Source organism: Budorcas taxicolor, chromosome 18 (assembly GCF_023091745.1).
Source record: "Budorcas taxicolor isolate Tak-1 chromosome 18, Takin1.1, whole genome shotgun sequence".
NCBI lineage: Eukaryota > Metazoa > Chordata > Mammalia > Artiodactyla > Bovidae > Budorcas > Budorcas taxicolor.
In genome coordinates this window covers 15,997,935-16,018,581 of record NC_068927.1, presented here as the reverse complement: position 1 = coordinate 16,018,581, position 20,647 = coordinate 15,997,935, and the positions used below count along the sequence as shown (strand labels likewise).

The following is a 20,647-nucleotide window of genomic DNA, read 5'->3' as shown; positions in this document are numbered from 1 at the left end:
GAAGTAAGCACTAAAGAGCAACTGGCTCTTACCCCGCAGTCCCCTCAGCCAGAGTCAGCCAGTGGGATCAGGTGAAGAGCCAGCGACATGAGAACAGCAGGAGCCAGAGGTCCAGTGCCGCCCAAGAGAACTGGCCACCGGCCAGCGCCCAGCCAGGGAGGCCAGCCTGCTGCATAGGTGGTGGCTGTGCATGGCCAGGCCTCTCGCAGGAGGGTGCTGAGGTGGATGTGCCCGGGGCTGGCCTCGGGCAGTCTCGGGCCGCACACTCAGGGTGGGGCAGGGGCCTTGGCCCCACATGCTCCCCATCTGGGCCTCGGCTCGGTCCTCGTTCCCGCTCAGCCTCCCCATGACCCTTGGGTCTCCCAGGGCACCTCTGCCTTTGGCTCGGGAGGGCAGGGGGGCCTGGGGCCAGGCAGCAGGGGCCAGTGGGTGTCTGGGAAGGAGGGAGACATCCAGACAAAGACTGGAGTGGGCTGAGGGTGTTGCAGAGGAACAGTACAGGGGAAGGAAGGGTCAAGGGTCAGGGGTGCAGTAGTGGGGCCATTCGTGGCCAACCTCTGGCGACTGAGCACTCTGGACCCTGAGGATGGTGGGATCCAGGCTGCAGCCACGACTCGGAACAAGTGGCCCCAGAGCCCCAGATACTAGCCCCCAGCCCGACCTGGTCTAGGTGGCCACTCTGGGGCCAAGAGTCAGGCACTCCCTGCCCTCTGGTCGCCTGAGCCACGGCCCTGGCCCTGAAGGCCTAGTGAGCCTCGGCCAGGGCCACAGGCGCTGGACACTCCACAGCCACCCACTCTTGCAGGAAACACCCTCCCAGGGCCGCCGTCCACCCTGCCCCGCAGTGTGCACACACGTGCGGACCACACCCTCCCCATGCGAGGGCAGGGGCCACACAGACCCAGGCAGGACTGCCAGACAGGCACTGGCTTCTCTGCGAGGCCTTTAATGAGTTTCCAGGGAGACCAGCTTCCCCGAGATACCTCTGGACATACAGGGACCTGCGGGTTAGGGGTGCAGAGCATATTGAACTGTGGGGTCTGGCTGCAGCCACAATGCCACTGCAGGGTTTACGGCGGTTTCATTCTGGCCACGTGGGAGGCTGGCTCACTGGTTCCCGGCCTCGGGGGTGCCCTTCTCATGCGGGTAAAGCTGCCGGACGAGGTCTCGCTTGTTGACCTTCCCCATCTGGTTCCGCGGAATCTCCTCCACCAGCAGCAGCTCCGAGGGCACAGCGTACGGGGCCAGGACGCCTCTGCAGAGACAAGGGGCCTGAGTGCAGGGGCCGTGGGGATGGTTGGCACCTCTCTCCAGTGGGAGGTTACGGGAGGGGGGTGGTTGGCACCTCGCACACCCTTGGGTGTCCTGACCATGCATGCACACCGGCCAGCACTGCCCAGCCCACACCAGAGCTGACACCCACAGAGTGGGAGGGGCCCAGTTGATGAGGCATCCTCCTGCGAATAGCCCTGGTCAGCTCTGAACCCCACGCCGAGGCTACAGGCACCACGGCTATCCTGAGCAGAGCTCCCTGCGCCCTGGCACACTCGGGCCCCTTTGTAAGAGACCAGCAGAAGCACAGGTGCTGCCTGGGGCAGGGGGGCAACAGAGGCAGGACGCATAGCCCGAACCCCATCCCATAGTCACCAAAACGGGAACAGAAGTCGCAGGCATGGAGAGGAGCAGTCTAAAAGCCTGTGAGCTCGCCATTTCTGAGAACAGACCCATTCTCCTCTGGAGAGCATCAGCTCAGCAAGTGGTGTGGGAGGAACTGGTCAGGGCAAAGTGCTGCCTGAGTGGGAACCCCGCAGAGCTGAGCTGTTTGTTCCTGAGCTTCCCTGCGGGGAAATCCCCACTGTTCAGCCCCTTGGGAGCACCGTCCCTGCTCAATACCTGATCCCGCAGAGCTCCATCTGGGCACAGGATTCCTGAACTAACCCCCCGCCCCTGCCCAGAGGGTGTAAGCCCCACATGGGCTTCTGTGACTGGACAGTGTGATGGGCAGGCCATGTCCAGACCTGGGAATGTGGCGCTGCTGCCCAGCCCCAAGCCACGTGCACCCCTAGTGTCACAGTGCCTGAGCTGGGACGGGGTGGCTGCCAGCTTCCCCCAACTCCGCTAGACGCACAGCAGTCTGGGGGAAGGGACAGGATGGACCTTTACTGGGGGGCAGACAGACTGTGAGGCAAGAATCTTCAGGAATGAAAAAACAGCAGTGGAAGGGAAAACATTATTCTAAAATAACCTTTAAAAAAGACCCTTATATGGCAACAGACATGACATAGAAACAGCAGCTTCACTGAGTCAGTGTCAAGGACTGGAGTGAGGCCCCTCCTCCATACTCCCCCACCAGGGGTGTAGACAAACCTGGAGCTGGCCCTGCCCTCTGAGAGGAGGACCTTTGCCCTCCCTCCACGGGGTGGGCAGTTGCGGGGTCACTATCCATGGCTGCCTCGTGTGAGGATACAAAGCCCAGGGTCCCAGCTGCCCCAGGCCCACCCTGCGGTGAGCATCTCCCAGGACCCCAAGCTCTCGGCAGGCAGCAGACCCCGTGGAGGGATGCTGGGAGTCTGGGGAGACAAGGGGCAGCTTTAATGCCGGAAGACTTGCTCTCAACACAGGATGGTGAGCTCTGCCTTTTAACAAAGCAACTGTTTAACCAAAGCAGCAAAGCCAACTAGAATCCTGCTCACGCCTTTGTGAAACTATAATGTTCCAGCTGTGATTCTGCAAATCCAGGGGAATCTAATGGCCCAGCTGTGCTGCCCGATAAACAAGGACTCCGACTGCTCCCAAGATCCCGCTGGGAGAGCCACAAGTATCTTCGGTGTCAAGGAGGCAGCAGAAGGGGCGGGTGGGGAGGGGAGAGGGAGAAGCCTCCTACATCTAAGATAAAGAACCTGGGGACAGAACTAACATCTTTCTGAGCTCAGCCGGCAGCGAGCACCCACAGGCCCCAGCGATGCCCCGAGCTCAGCGGTGCCCCCAACCTGCTCAGCCTGCCCCAGCGTCCTCTGAGCTGGGCTCTGCGAATGGACCTTCCCTGACGAGGTCCCTCCTACACCCAGGAGAGGACACAGGCGCATACGGGTCCCCCGTCTGCCTCAGAACCTGCCTTGGAAGCTCAGACCTGAGTCAGGGGTCAGGGTCCTACATCTGCTCCTGCCATCACAATTCAGCCTTCTTGGGGTCCTTCACACCTCACATGTGTCTTTGTTGGGGAGGAAGCAGCTCCTTAAGGACTAGCTTCACACCTTATGTCTATGTATGTGGGGGCAGCTCCTGTAAGGACCACGGTGCCCCCTAGCCATCACTACACAGCTGTCTTGGGGTCCTTCACACCGTGAGTGTCTGTGTGTATGGCAGGGCGCGGAGCAGCTCCCATAAGGACCATATAGCTCAGCCCTCACCTGGCCCACTCCTTGAGCTCCCGGTGGGACAGCGAGTGGCCCTCTTGAAGGGTCACCACTGCGGTAACCCGCTGGCCCCATGTCATGTCTGGAACTCCAATCACAGCCACGTCTGTGGAGGAAGCAGAGGGAGGGATCTCAGGACACAAGAGGACGAGCACTGAAGGCTGCGGGAAGGACCCAGAGAAGCCTGAGTGGCCAGAAACAGGGGCACAGGGCACCCTGGGGTGTCAGGACAGCCCGGGACACCACCACTCCTGACCACGGGGTCACGGCCTGCACTGGCCAGCCTGGACCTGAGACAGGGAGCGGGAGGGGAGCAGAGGACCTGAAGGTGTGCCCCGACACACACAGGAAGCCACATGTGGACCGGTCCCAAGACGGCCCGGGAAGCCGAGGGCAGCTGCGCCAGCTGAAGGGCAGGGCCACAGGGCCACTCACCGGTGATGCTGGGGTGGGCCAACAGGAGCCGCTCCACCTCCAGGGCGCTGACCTTGTAGCCGCCGCTCTTGATGATATCCACCGAGGTGCGGCCACGGATCCAGTAGCTGCCGTCCTTGAACACTGCTGTGTCACCTGGGGAGAGGCCTGGGTCAGCTGGTTGGGTGTGGCCCTGTGACTCGGGGTGTCTACGTCTCTCTGGAACAAGCCGGCCAGTGCCATGTGGACAGCTGCGGGCCTTGTGTGATGCCCACACAGACGCCTCTGTGGCCACATCCCACAAGGACCATCATGAAATAGCCCACAGCTTCCCAGGACCACAGAGGCAGGAGATACAACCCACGGGGCCTCCCTGGGTTCCAGCCACAGAAGGGCCTGGCATGGGCATCAGGGTAGACCCTTCCCGACAGGGCGTGGGCCACACGTGGTGTCACGTGGGGGATCTGGCAGGAGGAAGGGACCTCCCTGCCACGCTCAGTTTGGGTGCTTCCCACCCCAGCAAGGGCGTGGGACACATGCCCGCTGGGGCATCGTGGGCACAGGGGGAGCAGGGCTGAGGGTGAACGCGCTCACACAAGTGTGCATGCATGTGTGAGACTGGGCACATGGGAATGCCTGCCTGTGCTCTGAGAGCCGCACTGACGCACCACCGTCTGCTCTCACACACTTCACACGGGTGATTAGCTGGAATAAATCAGTATTTCATGATACACTGCCGTCCAACGCAGGAGGCCCATCCATCAGCTCGCTCTCCCGGAGCCCAGCCGCGCGGGGCGCTCCAGCCTATTAAACAAGATGGATGGCTGTGCCCGGCTGGCCGCGGCGGGAGCTGGGCTCCTGAGTTGGGGGCCCTCCTGCCCAACATGAAGCAGGATGAAGGGGAGGCCCTGGGAGCCACCACGGTCCCCGGATGGGTGATGGATGGCGGGGAAGGACACGTGTGACAGGAGTGACAGGCAGGTTGCAGGGACAGGACGCAGGGTGCCCCGTCCCCCGAGGCCCACCAGGGCCCTGGCTATGCGGCTCTGGCTCTGGCCGTGTCCCCTCCACACTGGACAGCTTCTCCATCCCTGAGTATCAACCCCAGCCCAGGGTGGTCCCTCCTGTGGCTTCCATACCTGGCTCCCACTGGCCTCTACCTGCCAGAGACCCGGGATGTAAGGGTCACTGCCCTGCCCTGGGCTCCGCGTCCCACACTTGGTCCTGCCAGGGACACCCCCAATGCCCACACCAAGGCTAAGGTGGCCTCAGGGCTCCTAGCCACAACACCTGCACCCTCCTTGCTCTGATATCAACTAAACCCAGGGCGAGAGCTCCCAACGGCCGCACCCACATCCTCCAGCAGACCCCTAACCATGCCCCTCGCCCGGGGGCGCTCACACCCACTGCCCACTGCCCACCTGCAGTATCTGCTTCTCCACCTGTCCGCCACTCCGCTCAGACATCACTACCATGGCCTCACCAGCTGCCTGCCACCCCCTCGACCCTGCACACCAGTGGTCCACTTACTGACCTCCTCCAGCCACATGAAGAGCAGTGAGACTAGGGTCTTTGAGCAAAGCCAGCCCCAAGATGGCAGGGCTGGTGGAAGGACATAGGGACGCCAGACTGGGGGAGGTCCCAGGTCTGTGTGCTGAGTGAAGGAGGCCCGGCTACTCCCTGGGGTCACCGTCAGGCAGGAAGTAAGGATACAAGTCATGGAGGTCCTCGATTACCCAGTGGCCTCAAATTGGTCACAACACCCCCATAAGAGGGAAGAAGACAGAGATTTGAGACAGATGGACGCAGAACATGAGGATGGAGGCAGAAGGTGCCGGAGGGTCTGTGCCCCTCGGTGTGGCCCAGCAGGAGGCCAAGGAGAAGAGAAGGAAAGTGGACACACGACACCTCCCTTGAGCAGGGCCTCAACACACAGCTCAGATCGCTCCCTCTTGGAATAAAGTCAACAGCAACGGGCTTTTTTAAGGCACCAAAGCTATGCAGAGGGGACGGGAGAGGGCATGCTGGGGAGAAGACAGGCAGCTGGGAGGCAGGGAGACAGACTCTGCGGGCCATTTACAGCCGGGCTGGCAGGTGCCCTGGGGGAGGCGTGGAGGGCGGCTGAGAGCAGGGCGCAGGGGCACTGGCCCTCAGTGCACGGCTGCTGCCTGTGCTCTGGGGACAGAGTGGGTGGACGGCAGCACGGAGCCCAGCCCCAACCTGCCTCCTGCTCTCAGCCCCCGACCCCCGCTGGACATCGGAGAGAACTCAGCCATCCAGCGCGCTAGTGAGACGAGGACAGTCAGAGCCCCGGAGACAGGGGGCTTGTCGACCAAAGGGCTCCCAGGGCAAAGGGACTCGAGAGAGAGGAAAGGTCACGATGCACCAGGAGCAACACGGCTGCAGCCAGCAGCGCCCCCAGAAGCTCTGGCCCAGCCTGGCCCAGCCAGACGAGTATGCCGGTGGACACAGCTCTCCGGAGCGCACCTGCTGCTGCCCGCTTCAGGGGCTCCTGGGAACATGGTCCAAGTTGAGGAGGATGACACAGGGGTGCAGGGACAGACGTGATCCTGGAGGAAGGAGGAGGTGGGTGGGAGCTGTATGCTGGTGTGGCGGAGGGGGAGCACTGGGGGATCTCTTGTGGGGGCTGGACAGACCAGCACCCCAACTCAGGAAGCCCCAAACAGTGTGTCCATGAGTATCTGGCAGTCCCTGGGCGGCCTCCAGCTGCCAGCGTGGACAAAGCTGGGGTATGAGGGCTCCTCCCCAAATCTGACAGATGGCTGGAGTCTCCCAGCTGCCCGTATGGGACCTTGATGAAAACAAGGACCTTCTGCCCAGAGGCCTGGGCCGGCCTGGGCAGACACGGAGGCCAAAGGGCAGCACAGAGGCCCAGCAGGAGCGAAACCGGATGAGACCCACTGTCCGCACAGGAGCCGTGCCAGGCGAAGCAAAGTGGGGTGTGCCAGAAGAACACAGAGAAGCAGATCACGGCAACCACTGGGGAACAAAGGGTTTCATGCAAGACACAAAGTAAAGCCCACATAAAGGGACGGCCGCCAGGCTGCACCACAGTCCGCCGCACAGGCTGTGCCCCGCGGGGTGGCGGGGCCAGTAGGTCAGCAGCCTGCCCACACCGCATGTCCTGGGGGTCTGGAGGGCCCTGCCGGGGGGCGGGCATGTTATTCACGGTCAGCAGATGTGAAGGGTTCGACATCCTCCAGCTACACGTGCTGTCACACCCTAACAAGAAACCCCCCCTTTTCAATACGCTGCCTGATTCCTGACTGCTGTTGGTCACAGTGGATGCACAGGTCATGGAAAAAATGTGTCAGGGCTCAGTGTGCAGTGGGCGAGCACTGGGCAGGTGAGCACAGGGCAGGAGAGCCTGGCACAGGGTGAGCGCCAGGCAGGGGGGCCTTTGTCTCAGACAACTGAGAGCATCTCACCTTCACATGTGGCGGTGGAGCTCACCCAGGAAATTCTGCCGAGAGAAACAAAGGACTAGAGGGAATCACGCAGAGACAGCAGTTAGTGTCCTGCGCATGGTGCGCAAACCCGTCTGTGATGGCCGTGCATGCCCGCGGACACGCGTGTGTGGCACGTGCCAGCAGGGCTCCCTGAGGCCGGGGTCACTTGGGCTGTGGATGCGGAAGGCTCGCGATCCTCTGCGGGTTGGACGCACCCAAGGGGTCCATGAACCCAGCAGCAAATGAGGGGTCTATAAACATCGGAGCTTACACCTCTATCTGTGAATGGATTCCCAGGAGCCCTCCTGACACACACCCCGCCCGTGGGAGCCAAGCACCCACCTCGCAGCACTGAGCGTCAGCTCCAGAAGAGTCTCTGCCAGTTTGGTGGATGGAGTCTGTCTCCATACTTGCCTTTCACCACTGGGAAGTGAAACAGTTTCTGCATTTTTATGGCCGACCGCACTTCCCCTCCACCTGCCTATGGCCTTATTTTCCTCCTGGGCTCTGGGCGCAGGGGGCCACGCTCTCGGCCTGGGTCAGCCCTCATGTCCTGGGCTCCCCAACCTCTCAGCGGACTCCACGCTCAGCCAAGTATGCGCAGGGCCACGGAATGGCTCCTTTCTGTTTTCTGCTGGTGAATCTTCTTTTTTAGATAAATACCCTTTAAGGTTTTTCTCTGGTAATATCATTGTGTGCTCGTTAACAGAAGAAAAAGAGATCATCAATTCAGTGCCAAGGTACCCTGTTACATTCTGGTGGGCTTCTTATGCACCCTTCCCCAGCTACCTGAGCTTCTCCTACAAATGTGTGGATTTATCATCAGGGATGTTCCATCTCCTATGTCACTAACAGCACACTGTGTGAGGAGACCTTTAAAGGGTACAGACTTTGTCTCTTTTTTCATATGTTTAACTTTGGCTGTGCTGGGTCTTGGCTAGTGGGCAGGTTTTCTCTAGCTGTGGCGAGCGAGCGGACCTCTCACTGTGGTGGCCTCTCTTCCTGCAGAGCCTGGGCTCTAGGGCGGGCACACGGGCTCAGTGGTTGTGGTGCATGGCTCAGCGCCTCCATGGCACGTGGGATCCTCCCAAGTCAGGGATGGACCCGTGTCTCTGCTGGCAGGCAGATTCTTTACTCCCGGGCCACCAGAGAAGCCCCAGGAGACCTTCTCTAGAATAAGGCAGAGGTGACGTTTCTGTTTCCTTGTTCAGTGGCCAGTTGCTCTACTGTGTCCAGAGGGCAGGACGATCGCAGCGCTGGCTTGGCTTAGTTCTGCGTTCCCACATGCGTGCTGCATCCCCACATCTGTCCCATGTCCTCGGCTCTGTCTCGGTCATCATCTGTTCCAGGCTGTCTGTGTCCTCATCTCTCTCTTTAGCGTCATCCTGTGTCCTTACATTCGTCTGTCCCACATCCTCGTTTTCGACAGCGGGGTCAGTGTAAAGCCCTGAGGAGGGAGTTCTGGCATCACCGTTTCCCAACCCGGGGCCAGCACTGAGCCCGTGCGCACGCACGTGTGGAAGGTGGGACGCATTTAGGGTCATCACTGGGGGCGCTCCAGGAGGGCTCTGACTTCCTGCCTGAGCAGCAGCCAGGACCCCAGCGGCTGGCAGAGAGCTCCAGGCAATAGAAACTGGGCTCTGTGCAGGCTGGGGAGGGCGGCCTCTCTCCCCTCATCCTCTGAGAAGTCCCAGACGCAGCCCCCTGCAGCCTGGGCCAGAATGTGTGTGGCAGGAGGGCTGGTCGGGGAAAGGGTTAAGTTTAATTCATCCTGATTTCTAGTTAATATCCCGCTCACTTGCCCCGCAGGAGCGGCAGCTGTGAGCTGATTGCCGCGCACATTATGCAGCCTGTATCACTAATGGCCTGTGACAAAGGCACGCGGCTTCCAGGCCTCACCCCCGAGAGCCAATTAAACACACAGACTCCCTTCCTGTTTGCTGCGCATTACAATGAAATTAAACTGAATTTCAAAATCATTTTCTCCTAAAGACATCTCTTTACGATAATTAATGCATGCTATTCCTTTCAACTGAAATATTCATCACGACCAGGGACTGAGACGTGTTATGCTGACTGCCCCTCACTGCACGCTGCCGGCCCGGCGTGCGCGAGCCCTGCTATTGGCAAAGTCCACAGGGCTTTGGTTCCCGTGCTTTTAAAGAAAAAGACTGCAGCTTTAGCTGAGTTTAAAAATAAAGGAAGATGGCCACAAAGAAGTCAGATTTCCAAGTCAGGATGCTCAGAGGGCTCCAGAAGGGACACACAAAAGCAGGATGAGCCTAAAGTTGTATTTCTTAAACCCTGCCTTTCAAGGGCAGCAGTAATCTTGTTGCCACCAGGCTGGCCTGTATGAATTCAACGTTTACAAAGGGAAGCTGGAATGCATGAACAGCTGTCCCGGCCCTGGGGCCCAACCACTGAGCCCTCTGCCGGCACCAGCCAGGGCCCCTGGAGCAGGCCTCTGCTCTGCTCCGGGGAACTCTCATCTGCCCCCTCCCCCTTGAGCCCCACCTGATGGGCCCGCAGCACCCCAGGACTGCTGGGGGGTATGCACATGGCCCTGCTCTGTCACCTGGTGACCTGAGGCCCATGATGGTGGCAGACTGGAGAGTGAATTCTACCCTGAGAACCCACACTGCCTGAGCCCATGAAGACTCACGTGTGTGCCTCAGCCAGGAGTGGTTCCCAGGGGGTCACCAGGCCAAGGGCACGCCCACCGCCTCTCCCACCCCTAGACGCACCCGTGTGCCCTCACGGCTGTGTATCACTCTCTCCTCAGCTCTGCTGCCCACAGAGGAGCTGCCAAGAGATGTGTTTCTAATTAGGAGGCTGTCTCACGATGACAGAGGAGCAGGCCTTTCTTTTGGGAAAATATTGCTTTAAGATTATTAAGATAATTGTGACATAATGCATGCTCAGCATGCAAGTTTTAGAAATTCAGACAGGCAACAAGCAAAGGACAAATGCCCGGAGCGCCTCTCCTGGCTGTCAGGAACTGCTGGGAGTGTCCTGTGTGAGCACACACCAGTGAATCCCATGCAGCTACAAACTCAAACACTCCCAGTATCTGCTGAATCGGCCTCGTACTCAACGGGACCACTGGGACCAAGGAGACGGGCATGGAGGACGGCGGCTGGGGTGAGGCACCTCAGAGCAGTCTCTGGGTGCGCGGACGTCGGGCGACCCCTGCCTGCCCCTGCATAGGGCCCCAGGCTCTGGCTACACACACTGTGCAGGCAGGTGACAGAGAGCAGACTTCAGGGGACCAAACCAAACCGCAAGCAAACTCCTTCTGTGGGGGTGGGGAAGGGGTTACGAAGCAGGGGGAGTGGGGATGGGAAGGCAGGGAGGGTCTCTGATGTGGAGAGCAGCGGTCCCTCGGAAGGGGAATCCTGACCTTGAGGGACAGACAGATCACCACGTGCAGGGTGGCCGGGCAAGGGACAGGGCCAGAGTCTGGCTGCAGGGCTGGGGGAAGCTGGCCCCTGAGGCCCACAGTCTCAGGATCTTCTTTCCAGAGGCTGCGGGGGACTAGGGTACAGTGTCAGGGGTGCAGCTTTAAAGACAGGAGATGCAAAGTGCCCTCTTCCCCTCTCCAGGGAGGATTCTGGGGGTGTCCTGCTGCAGCGGTGCTGACTTCCCTTCGTCCCCTCTGGACCCACCCGCCTACCTGTTTTGAACCAGCCGTCTGAAGTGAAGGCGGCTTTCGTTTCCTCCGGCTTGTCCCAGTATTCTCGGAACACAGAGGGCCCCCTGACCAGGAGTTCACCCTCCTTCTCCTCGAACCCTGGGGTCACCTGTGGTGAGAGAGAAAGGTAGGCGTCAGAGTTCACCCCTTCAGGCTGGTCTCTACCACCCCAGCTCCTCCCGAGGCCCACACGCTCTCCTGAGATTAGACGCTTTGATGGGAAGCACCAACTAGCTTTCATGGCCCCCTCAGGAACGCTGCCCGAGGCCTCTGTGCCCACCCTGTCCCAGAGCTCACAGCCCAGCATGATTGGCCTGTCTGTCCACTTCTGAGGGCCACGCTCCTGTGAAACTGTCTTCAGGGTGTCTCTTAGACCGACCTCAGACGTGGGAGAAGTGGGCAGCTGCCCACATCTGCCATGGCTCCTGGGAAGAGCCTGGGGTTGGCAGCTGTGCAGGGTGGGAAGGGGGCCCATGGGGGTTACAGGGGGAGAAGCTGGGTGCCTGGGAGAGCCAGGCAGTCATAAGCAGGGACCCTAGAGTCTCCCCGCTGTGGGCAGGGTGAGGGTGGAAAGGGGCTGAGTGTTCTAAGACATGGAGTCGGAGTCTGTAATGCCGGAAAAGGACAGAGAAAAGGTGGAACCACGTTCAGTAGAGCCTCGCTGGCTCTGCGCTCACGGCTCAGCTGACAGCAATGTAACTATGACCCATGAGACCAAGTGCCCCCGGAAAACCCCGCTCAGCTCATCAGCTCCCACCTGGGATGAACTTTTCGGTGGGGAGAACATCCCCCTATTCTAAAGAAAAGACACCCTTGGAAATGTGCTGTAAAATCATCTGAGTTGTCTGAGGCCTGAATGGAAAGCTGAATGCCCCTGGGACCGACACAGTGGGTGGACAGCGAGGGGACCCTCCCCACCGCCTGGCTCCCACACAGGAGTGATGTTACCCAGGGGGACTGGGCTGCATGCTCCAGGCCAGCAGGGCTTCTGCCATCCCGTCTGCTCAGAGGAGGTGTTTGTTTTTTCAGTTACACCACAGACTTTACTTGAATTTCACCATTTTTCCCACTGCCATCTTTCATCTGGTGCACTGCTAACGTCGGCCTGACCATGGGGTGCCATGTCTGCAGGGCAGGTATGCACAGTAAAGCAGAGGCCGTGAAAATGAAAGTGACATGGAAACTGACCTCAGAGATGGCAGGTTTCAGACTTAGACCAACTAAATAATAGTAACAGAAAAATACCGACCTCTCCATTGGACGTGAACAAGATCCAGAGTCTCATGACACAACACTCAGAGTGTCTAGGACACAATACAAAGTTAACTCAGCACGTGAAATGCCAAGAAAGTACCAACTCTTATGAGAAAAGGGCATCAGTATGGGACAGCACCAGATGGCAGAGGTGCTGGGTGTGCCTAAGAAAGACGCTAAAGCACAAGTTATCAACATGCTCCAACAGGTAAGGGCAAACACTGCAAATATGTGGGAATACAAAGTTTCAGCAGAGAAATAAAAGACACAGGGCAGAACCAAATGGAAATTTTAGAACTAAAACTACAACAACAGAAACAAGGAAATGGGCTGAATGGGCTCCCTGGTGGCTCAGATGCAAAGAAGCTGCCTGCAGTGTTGGAGACTGGGGTTCAATCCCTGGGTTCGGAAGATCCCTTGGAGAAGGAAATGGCAACCCACTCTAGTATTCTTGCCTGGGAAATCCCACGGACAGAGAAGCCTGGTGGGCTACACTCATGGGGTCACAAAGAGTTGGACACAACTAAGTGACTAATGGCGGCCGAGAGGAGCTACCATACGCCCGAGGTCAGGGGAGGTGGCTGAGAGGAGCAACCCCACATCCAAGGAGAGGCGGGAGGGCTGAGAGGAGCTATTCCATGTCCAAGGTCAGGAGGAGCGGCAGTGAGGAGGTACCCTTCGTCCAAGGTAAGGAGCAGCAGCTGCGCTTTGCTGGATCAGCCATGAAGAGATACCCCACGTCCAAGGTAAGAGAAACCAAAGTAAGATGGTAGGTGTTGCGACAGGGCATCACAGGGCAGACACACTGAAACCACACTCACAGAAAACTAGCCAATCTGATCACACGGACCACAGCCTTGTCTAACTCAATGAAACTAATCCATGCTGTATGGGGCCACCCAAGACAGGAGGGTCATGGTGGAGAGGTCTGACAGAATGTGGTCCACTGCAGAAGGGAATGGCAAACCACTTCAGTATTCTCGCCTTGAGAACCCATGAACAGTATGAAAAAGCAAAATGACAGATACTGAAAGAGGAACTCCCCAGGTCGGTAGGTGCCCAATATGCTACTGGAGGTCAGTGGAGAAATAACTCCAGAAAGAATGAAGGGATGGAGCAAAAGCAAAAACAATACCCAGTTGTGGATGTGACTGGTGATAGAAGCAATGTCCGATGCTGTAAAGAGCAGCATTGCACAGGAACCTGGAATGTCAGGTCCATGAATCAAAGCAAATTGGAAGTGGTCAAACAGGAGATGGCAAGAGTGAACGTCAACATTCTAGGAATCAGCGAACTAAAATGGACTGGAATGGGTGAATTTAACTCAGATGACCATTATATCTACTACTGCGGGCAGGAATCCCTCAGAAGAAATGGAGTAGCCATCATGGTCAACAAAAGAGTCCGAAATGCAGTACTTGGATGCAGTCTCAAAAACGACAGGATGATCTCTGTCCATTTCCAAGGCAAACCATTCAATATCACGGTAATCAAACCTATGCCCCAACCAGTAACGTTGAAGAAGCTGAAGTTGAATCGTTCTATGAAGACCTCAAGACCTTTTAGAACTAACACCCCAAAAGATGTCCTTTTCATTATAGGGGACTGGAATGCAAAAGTAGGAAGTAAAGAAACACCTGGAATAACAGGCAAATTTGGTCTTGGAGTATGGAATGAAGCAGGACAAAGGCTAATAGAGTTTTTCCAAGAGAACGCACTGGTCATAACAAACATCCTCTTCCAACAACACAAGAGAAGACTCTACACATGGACATCACCAGATGGTCAACACTGAAATCAGATTGATTATATTCTTTGCAGCCAAAGATGGAGAAGCTCTATACAGTCAACAAAAACAAGACCAGGAGCTGACTGTGGCTCAGATCATGAACTCCTTATTACCAAATTCAGACTCAAATTGAAGAAAGTGGGGAAAATCATTAGACCATTCAGGTATGACCTAAATCAAATCCTTTATGATTATACAGTGGAAGTGAGAAACAGATTTAAGGGACTAGATCTGATAGACAGAGTGCCTGATGAACTATGGGCAGAGGTTCATGACACTGTACAGGATACAGGGATCAAGACCATCCCCATGGAAAAGAAATGCAAAAAAGCAAAATGGCTGTCTGAGGAGGCCTTACAAATAGCTGTGAAAAGAAGAGAAGCAAAAAGCAAAGGAGAAAAGGAAAGATATAAGCATCTGAATGCAGAGTTCCAAAGAATAGCAAGGAGAGATAAGAAAGCCTTCCTCAGTGATCAATGCAAAGAAATAGAGGCAAACAACAGAATGGGAAAGACTAGAGATCTCTTCAAGAAAATTAGAGATACCAAGGGAACATTTCATGCAAAGATGGGCTCGATAAAGGACAGAAATGGTATGGACCTAACAGAAGCAGAAGATGTTAAGAAGACGTGGCAAGAATACACAGAAGAACTGTACAAAAAAGAGCTTCACGACCCAGATAATCATGATGGTGTGATCACTCACCTGGAGCCAGACATCCTGGAATGTGAAGTCAAGTGGGCCTTAGAAAGCATTACTACAAACAAAGCTAGTGGAGGTGATAGAATTCCAGTGGAGCTATTTCAAATCCTGAAAGATGCTGCTGTGAAAGTGCTGCACTCAATATGCCAGCAAATTTGGAAAACTCAGCAGTGGCCACAGGACTGGAAAAGGTCCGTTTTCATTCCAATCCCAAAGAAAGGCAATGACAAAGAATGCTCAAACTACTGCAAAATTGCACTCATCTCACACGCTAGCAAAGTAATGCTCAAAATTCTCCAAGCCAGGCTTCAGCACTACATGAACCATGAACTTTCAGATGTTCAAGCTGGTTTTAGAAAAGGCAGAGGAACCAGAGATTAAATTGCCAACATCTGTTGGATCATAGAAAAAGCACGAGAGTTCCAGAAAAACATCTATTTCTGCTTTATTGACTATGCCAAAGCCTCTGACTATGTGGATCACAATAAACTGTGGAAAATTCTGAGAGAGATGGGAATATCAGACCACCTGCCTGCCTCTTGAGAAATCTATATGCAGGTCAGGAAGCAACAGTTAGAACTGGACATGGAACAACAGACTGGTTCCAAGTAGGAAAAGGAGTACATCAAGGCTGTATATTATCACCCTGCTTATTTAACTTATATGCAGAGTACATCATGAGAAACACTGGACTGGAAGAAGCACAAGCTGGAATCAAGATTGCCAGGAGAAATATCAGTCACCTCAGATATGCAGATGACACCACCCTTATGGCAGAAAGTGAAGAGGAACTAAAAAGCCTCTTGATGAAAGTGAAAGAGGGGAGTGAAAAAGTTGGCTTAGAGCTCAACATTCAGGAAGCGAAGATCATGGCATCTGGTCCCATCACTTCATAGGAAATAGATGGGGAAACAGTGGAAACAGCATCAGACTTTGTTTTTGGGCTCCAAAATCACTGCAGATGGTGATTGTAGCCATGAAATTAAAAGATGCTTACTCCTTAGAAGGAAAGTTATGACCAACCTAGATAGCATATTCAAAAGCAGAGATATTACTTTGGCAACAAATGTCCATCTAGTCAAGGCTATGGTTTTTCCAATGGTCATGTATGGATGTGAGAGTTGGACTGTGAAGAAAGCTGAGCACTGAAGAATTGATGCTTTTGAACTGTGGTGTTGGAGAAGACTCTTTAGACTCCCGTGGACTGCAAGGAGATCCAACCAGTCCATCCTAAAGGAGATCAGTTCTGGGTGTCCATTGGAAGGACTGATGCTGAAGCTGAAACTCCAGTACTTTGGCCACCTCATGTGAAGAGTTGACTCATTGGAAAAGACCCTGATGCTGGGAGGGATTGGGGGCAGGAGGAGGAGGGGATGACAGAGGATGAGATGGCTGGATGGATGGCATCACCGACTCGATGGACATGAGTTTGAGTGAACTCTGGGAGTTGGTGACGGACAGGGAGGCCTGGATGCTGCAATTCATGGGGTCACAAAGAGTTGGACACGACTGAGCGACTGAACTGAAGTGACTAACACTAACACTGAATGGGCTCAGTAGCAAAACTGAAAGAATCGTAGAACCTGAAGAAACAGCAATAGATATTACTCAACCTGAACAGGAGAAAAAACTATTGGAAAAAATAAACCAGTAATGAGAAGCCAAGACCAGTATCACAATGGCTAACAGTCATGATATCGGATTCCCAGAAGAGGAAAAGCTAGGGACACAAAGATATTTGATAAAATTTGGCTTAAAATCCCTTAAGTTTGGTGAAATACAGAAATGTATTCAAGAGGCTCAAGATTCAAGACTCAAGAAGCTCCATGAGCCCCAAATAAGCCCAAAGAAATACAAGCCAAGACATATCATAATCCAGTCACTGAAAACTAAAAAGAAAGACAAAACTCTTGACATCAGGGCATAACTTTGAGGCATTCAAACAACTAATTACTTCTCTGCGGAAACAGTGGAGACCAGAAAAAAAAAAAAAAAGACCAGAATAACATGTTTTAGGCATTGAAATAATTGACAACCCAGAATTCCAAATCCAGTGAAACTAACTTTCAAGAATGAAGATAAAGTAAAGACAGTCTTAGATGAAGAAAGAAATAAAAGAATCTTTCATCAGCAGATCTGACCTAGAAAAGTTACTACAAAATTCCTCAGTCAGAATGAACCTGGAAGATCAGAAGTAAAGGAAAAGCAACAGAATTGGTAAATATTTGGCTGAATAAAACTGACTCTTATCCTTGTGAATTTTTGACCACTGAAAGCAAAAACTGTACCACTAAGGAAGCTTGCCATACACGGCACCATTATGTATGACAACGACAACCTAAAAGGGAGAAGGCACAGCGACCCAAGCGTATGACAAAGACCCTCTGCTCCATTCAACAGCGGTCAGCCTCCTAAACCTCTCCTAGGCCCATCAGTGTGAAAGTGAAAGCCGCTCAGTCGTGTCCGACTCTTTGCGACCCCATACAGTCCATGGAATTCTCCAGGACAGAATACTGGAGTGGGTAGCCTTTCCCTTCTCCAGGGGATCTTCCCAATCCAGGGATCAAACCCAGGTCTCCTGCATTGCAGGTGGATTCTTTACTAGCTGAACCACAAGGGAAGCCCAGGAATACTGGAGTGGGTAGCCTAACCCTTTTCCAGTAGATCTTCCCGACCCAGGAATCAAATCGCAGTCTCCTGCATTGCAGGCAGATTCTTTACCAACTGAGCTAAAGTGTACTTCCTAAGAAAGCCAGTTTTAGCAAGAACTCAGCTAAGTCAGTTTAGTGAGAGGCCCCTCCACTCGGATATCTGCTTACCCTCTTATCTGTCCAGTTCCTCATCCCCTGCCACCTCGCTGGTGATGGCTGACCACCCATCCAGCTGGCCTTCAGTACAAATCCTGTTAGGAATCTGTTTAGCCAGGATCCCCCTGACCCATGAGGTTTCCTCTTGGTAAACTTCCATCCAGTGACCCCCACGGCTCCTTGGCTGTCACCCCCTCTTGCTGATGCTCTTTTCAGGGCTGAGCCCAGTCTCTCTGCCTTCTGCCTATCCCACGAGGGGTCCCTATGCCCATCATTTGGGTCCTTGTCAGCCTCAGCACTTCACACGAGCAATGATTACCTTTTCTTTGGCAGTAGTAGGAGTTCTGTGTCCTGCTGGAAGTGTCACAATGTTGAGTCTAAGTAGATCTCAAGCAGTGAACCATGTATTTTGTAGTCCTTAGACCAATTACTAAAAACTGTAAGATGTATGTTCAAAAACTCAGCAGGCAAATTAAAATGGAAGACTAAAAAAATTGACCCCAAACAGGGCAGTTGGAGGAAAGCCAAGCAATGAGAAACTGAGGGCCAGAACAGTAAGCAAAAAACAAATGAGAGGCTTAAATTCAAACATATCAACAGTCACATTAAATGTACATGGTGGTCTAAATATAACAATTATAACACAAACTTCAAATTAGATTAAAAGACATACATGATCCAACTATGTGCTATCTACATGGCTTCCCTGGTGGCTCAGAAGGTAAAGAGTCTGCCTGCAATGCAGGAGAATCTGGTTCAGTCCCTGGGTCGGGAAGATCCCCTGGAAGAGGGCATGGCAGCCCACTCCAGTATTCTTGCCTAGAGAATTCCATGGACAAAGGAGCCTGGCGGGTTACAGTCTATGGGGTCGCAAAGAGTCGGACATGACTGAGCGACTAACACACACATGTGCTATCTATAGGAAACTCACTTCAAATACAGTTGCATGGCATGTTAGGAGCAAAGGGATAGAACAATATATGCCATGCAAACACCAGTCAGAAGAAACCAAGCCATAGATCAGGAAGCGTCTATATTAATACAAACAAAATAAATTTAACAGCAGAATGTTACCAGCAGCTTCACGGTTGTTCAGTCACCAAGTTGTGTCCAACTCTTGCGACCCCATGGATTGTAGAAGGCCAGGCTCCTCTGTCCTCCACTATCTCCTGGAGTTTGCTCAAATTCATGTCCATTAAGTCAGTGATAATATCTAACCATCTCATCTTCTGCTGCCCCCTTCTCCTTTTGCCTTCAATCTTTCCCAGCATCAGGGTCTTTTCCAATAATTCAACTCTTCGCATCATGTGGCCAAAGCATTGGAGCTTTAGCTTTAGCATTAGTCCTTCCAGTGAATCCTCAGGATTGATTTCCCTTAGGATTGACTGGTTTGATCTTCTTACAGTCCAAGGGACTCTCAAGAGTCTTCTCCAGCACCACAATTTGAAAGCATCAATTCTTCAGCGCTCAGCCTTCTTTATGGCCCACCTCTCACATCCACACGTGACTGCTGGAAAAACCATAGCTTTGACTAGATGGACCTTTGTCAGCAAAGTGATGTCTCTGCTTTATAATACCCTGTCTAGGTTTGTCACAGCTTTCCTTCCAAGGAGCAAGCGTCTTTGAATTTCATGGCTGCAATCACCATCTGCAGTGATTTTGGAGCCCAAGGAAAGAAAATCTGTCACTGCTTCCACTTTTCCCCCTTATATTTGCCATGAAGTGATGGGATCAGATGCCACGACCTCAGTTTTTGAATGTTGAATTTTAAGCCAGCCTTTCTACTCCCCTCTTTCACCCTCATCAAGAGGCTCTTTAGTTCCTCTTCACCAGCACAGATATGAGAGAGACCTGAACACCATCATCAACCATTTTCATCTAAGGGACATTTACACCCCAACCAAAATCAGCACAATACACACTGTTCAAGTACACCAGAACAGTCACCAAGAAAGACCACATTCTGAGTCATAAAACACATCTCAACAAATTTATAAAAACTGAAATAATACCGAATATGTTTTCTGACTGCTGCTGTGGGTGCCACTAAGTCGCTTCAGTCGTGTCCAACTCTGTGCGACCCCATAGACGGCAGCCCACCAGGCCCCTCCGTCCCTGGGATTCTCCAGGCAAGAACACTGGAATGGGTTGCCACTTCCTTCTCCAATGCATGAAAGTGAAAAGTGAAAGTGAAGTCACTCAGTCGTGTCTGACTCTTCATGACTCCAGGGACTGTAGCCTACCAGGCTCCTCTGTCCATGGGATTTTCCAGGCAAGAGTACTGGAGTGGGTTGCCATTTCCTTCTCCATTTCTGACTGCAGGGGAATTAAATTAGAAATCAATAAAAGAAAAAATTTTAAAACTTGGAAAATAAACAACATACTTCTAACTTATCCATCAGTCAAAGAAAAAGTTTTAAGGGAAATTAGAAAATATTTTGAATATAATGAAAATTAAAATACAATGTATCAAAATTTCAGAGGTAAGGCTTCCCTGGTGGCTCAGTGGTATTCAACTGCAATGCAGCAGTCATGGGTTCGATCCCTGGGTTGGGAAGATCTCTTGGAGAAGGAAATGGCAACCCTTTCCAGCCTTCTTGCCTAGAAAATTCCATGGACAGAGGAGCCTGGTGGGCTATAGTTCATGGGGTTCCGAGAGTCAGACACGACTTAGCAACTAAACCACCAAAGCTAAAGCAACGTTTAGAGGGAAGTTCATATCATTAAATGCATATATTAGAAAAAAAGGAGTCTCAAATTGATAACCTAAAGTTTTACCTTAAGAAAATAGAAAAAGAGAAAAGTAAGCCAAAAGCAAGCAGAAGAAACAATATAGATAGAAACTGAAACCAATTAAAATTGCGAAGAGAAAAGAAATAGAGAAAAATCAAGGAATCCTGAAGTGAATTTTTTTAAAAAAACATTTTAAAAATGGATAAAATTCTAGCAAGAATAACAAAGAAAAAAATAAATAGAAGAGACAAATTATCAATATGTGTTGTGAGAAGGATATCACTTTATACTAAGCAGACATTAAAAGGTCAATAAAGGAATACTGTGAAAAACTTCATGCATAAAGTATTCAATTTTTCAAAAACCACAAT

General features: G+C 53.1%; 1 protein-coding gene across 3 annotated transcripts in view; it reads right to left on the bottom strand.

Moving 5' to 3' along the window:
- Positions 1–210: 210 nt before the first annotated feature.
- Positions 211–20,647, bottom strand: part of ACSF3 (acyl-CoA synthetase family member 3) — a 44,469-nt gene continuing 24,032 nt past the window's right edge. For 2 of the 3 annotated variants that reach the window (XM_052656177.1, XM_052656178.1), the window contains exons 7-10: positions 10,974–11,100; positions 3,852–3,986; positions 3,411–3,522; positions 211–1,255 (exon numbers count right to left, since the gene is read on the bottom strand). In XM_052656177.1, coding sequence (XP_052512137.1) covers positions 1,108–1,255; positions 3,411–3,522; positions 3,852–3,986; positions 10,974–11,100 — 522 coding nt within the window. In that variant the 3' untranslated portion in view covers positions 211–1,107. Of the gene's footprint in view, positions 1,256–3,410; positions 3,523–3,851; positions 3,987–4,363; positions 4,635–10,973; positions 11,101–20,647 lie in introns of those variants that run through there. The other variant, XM_052656180.1, reaches the window with a different exon arrangement.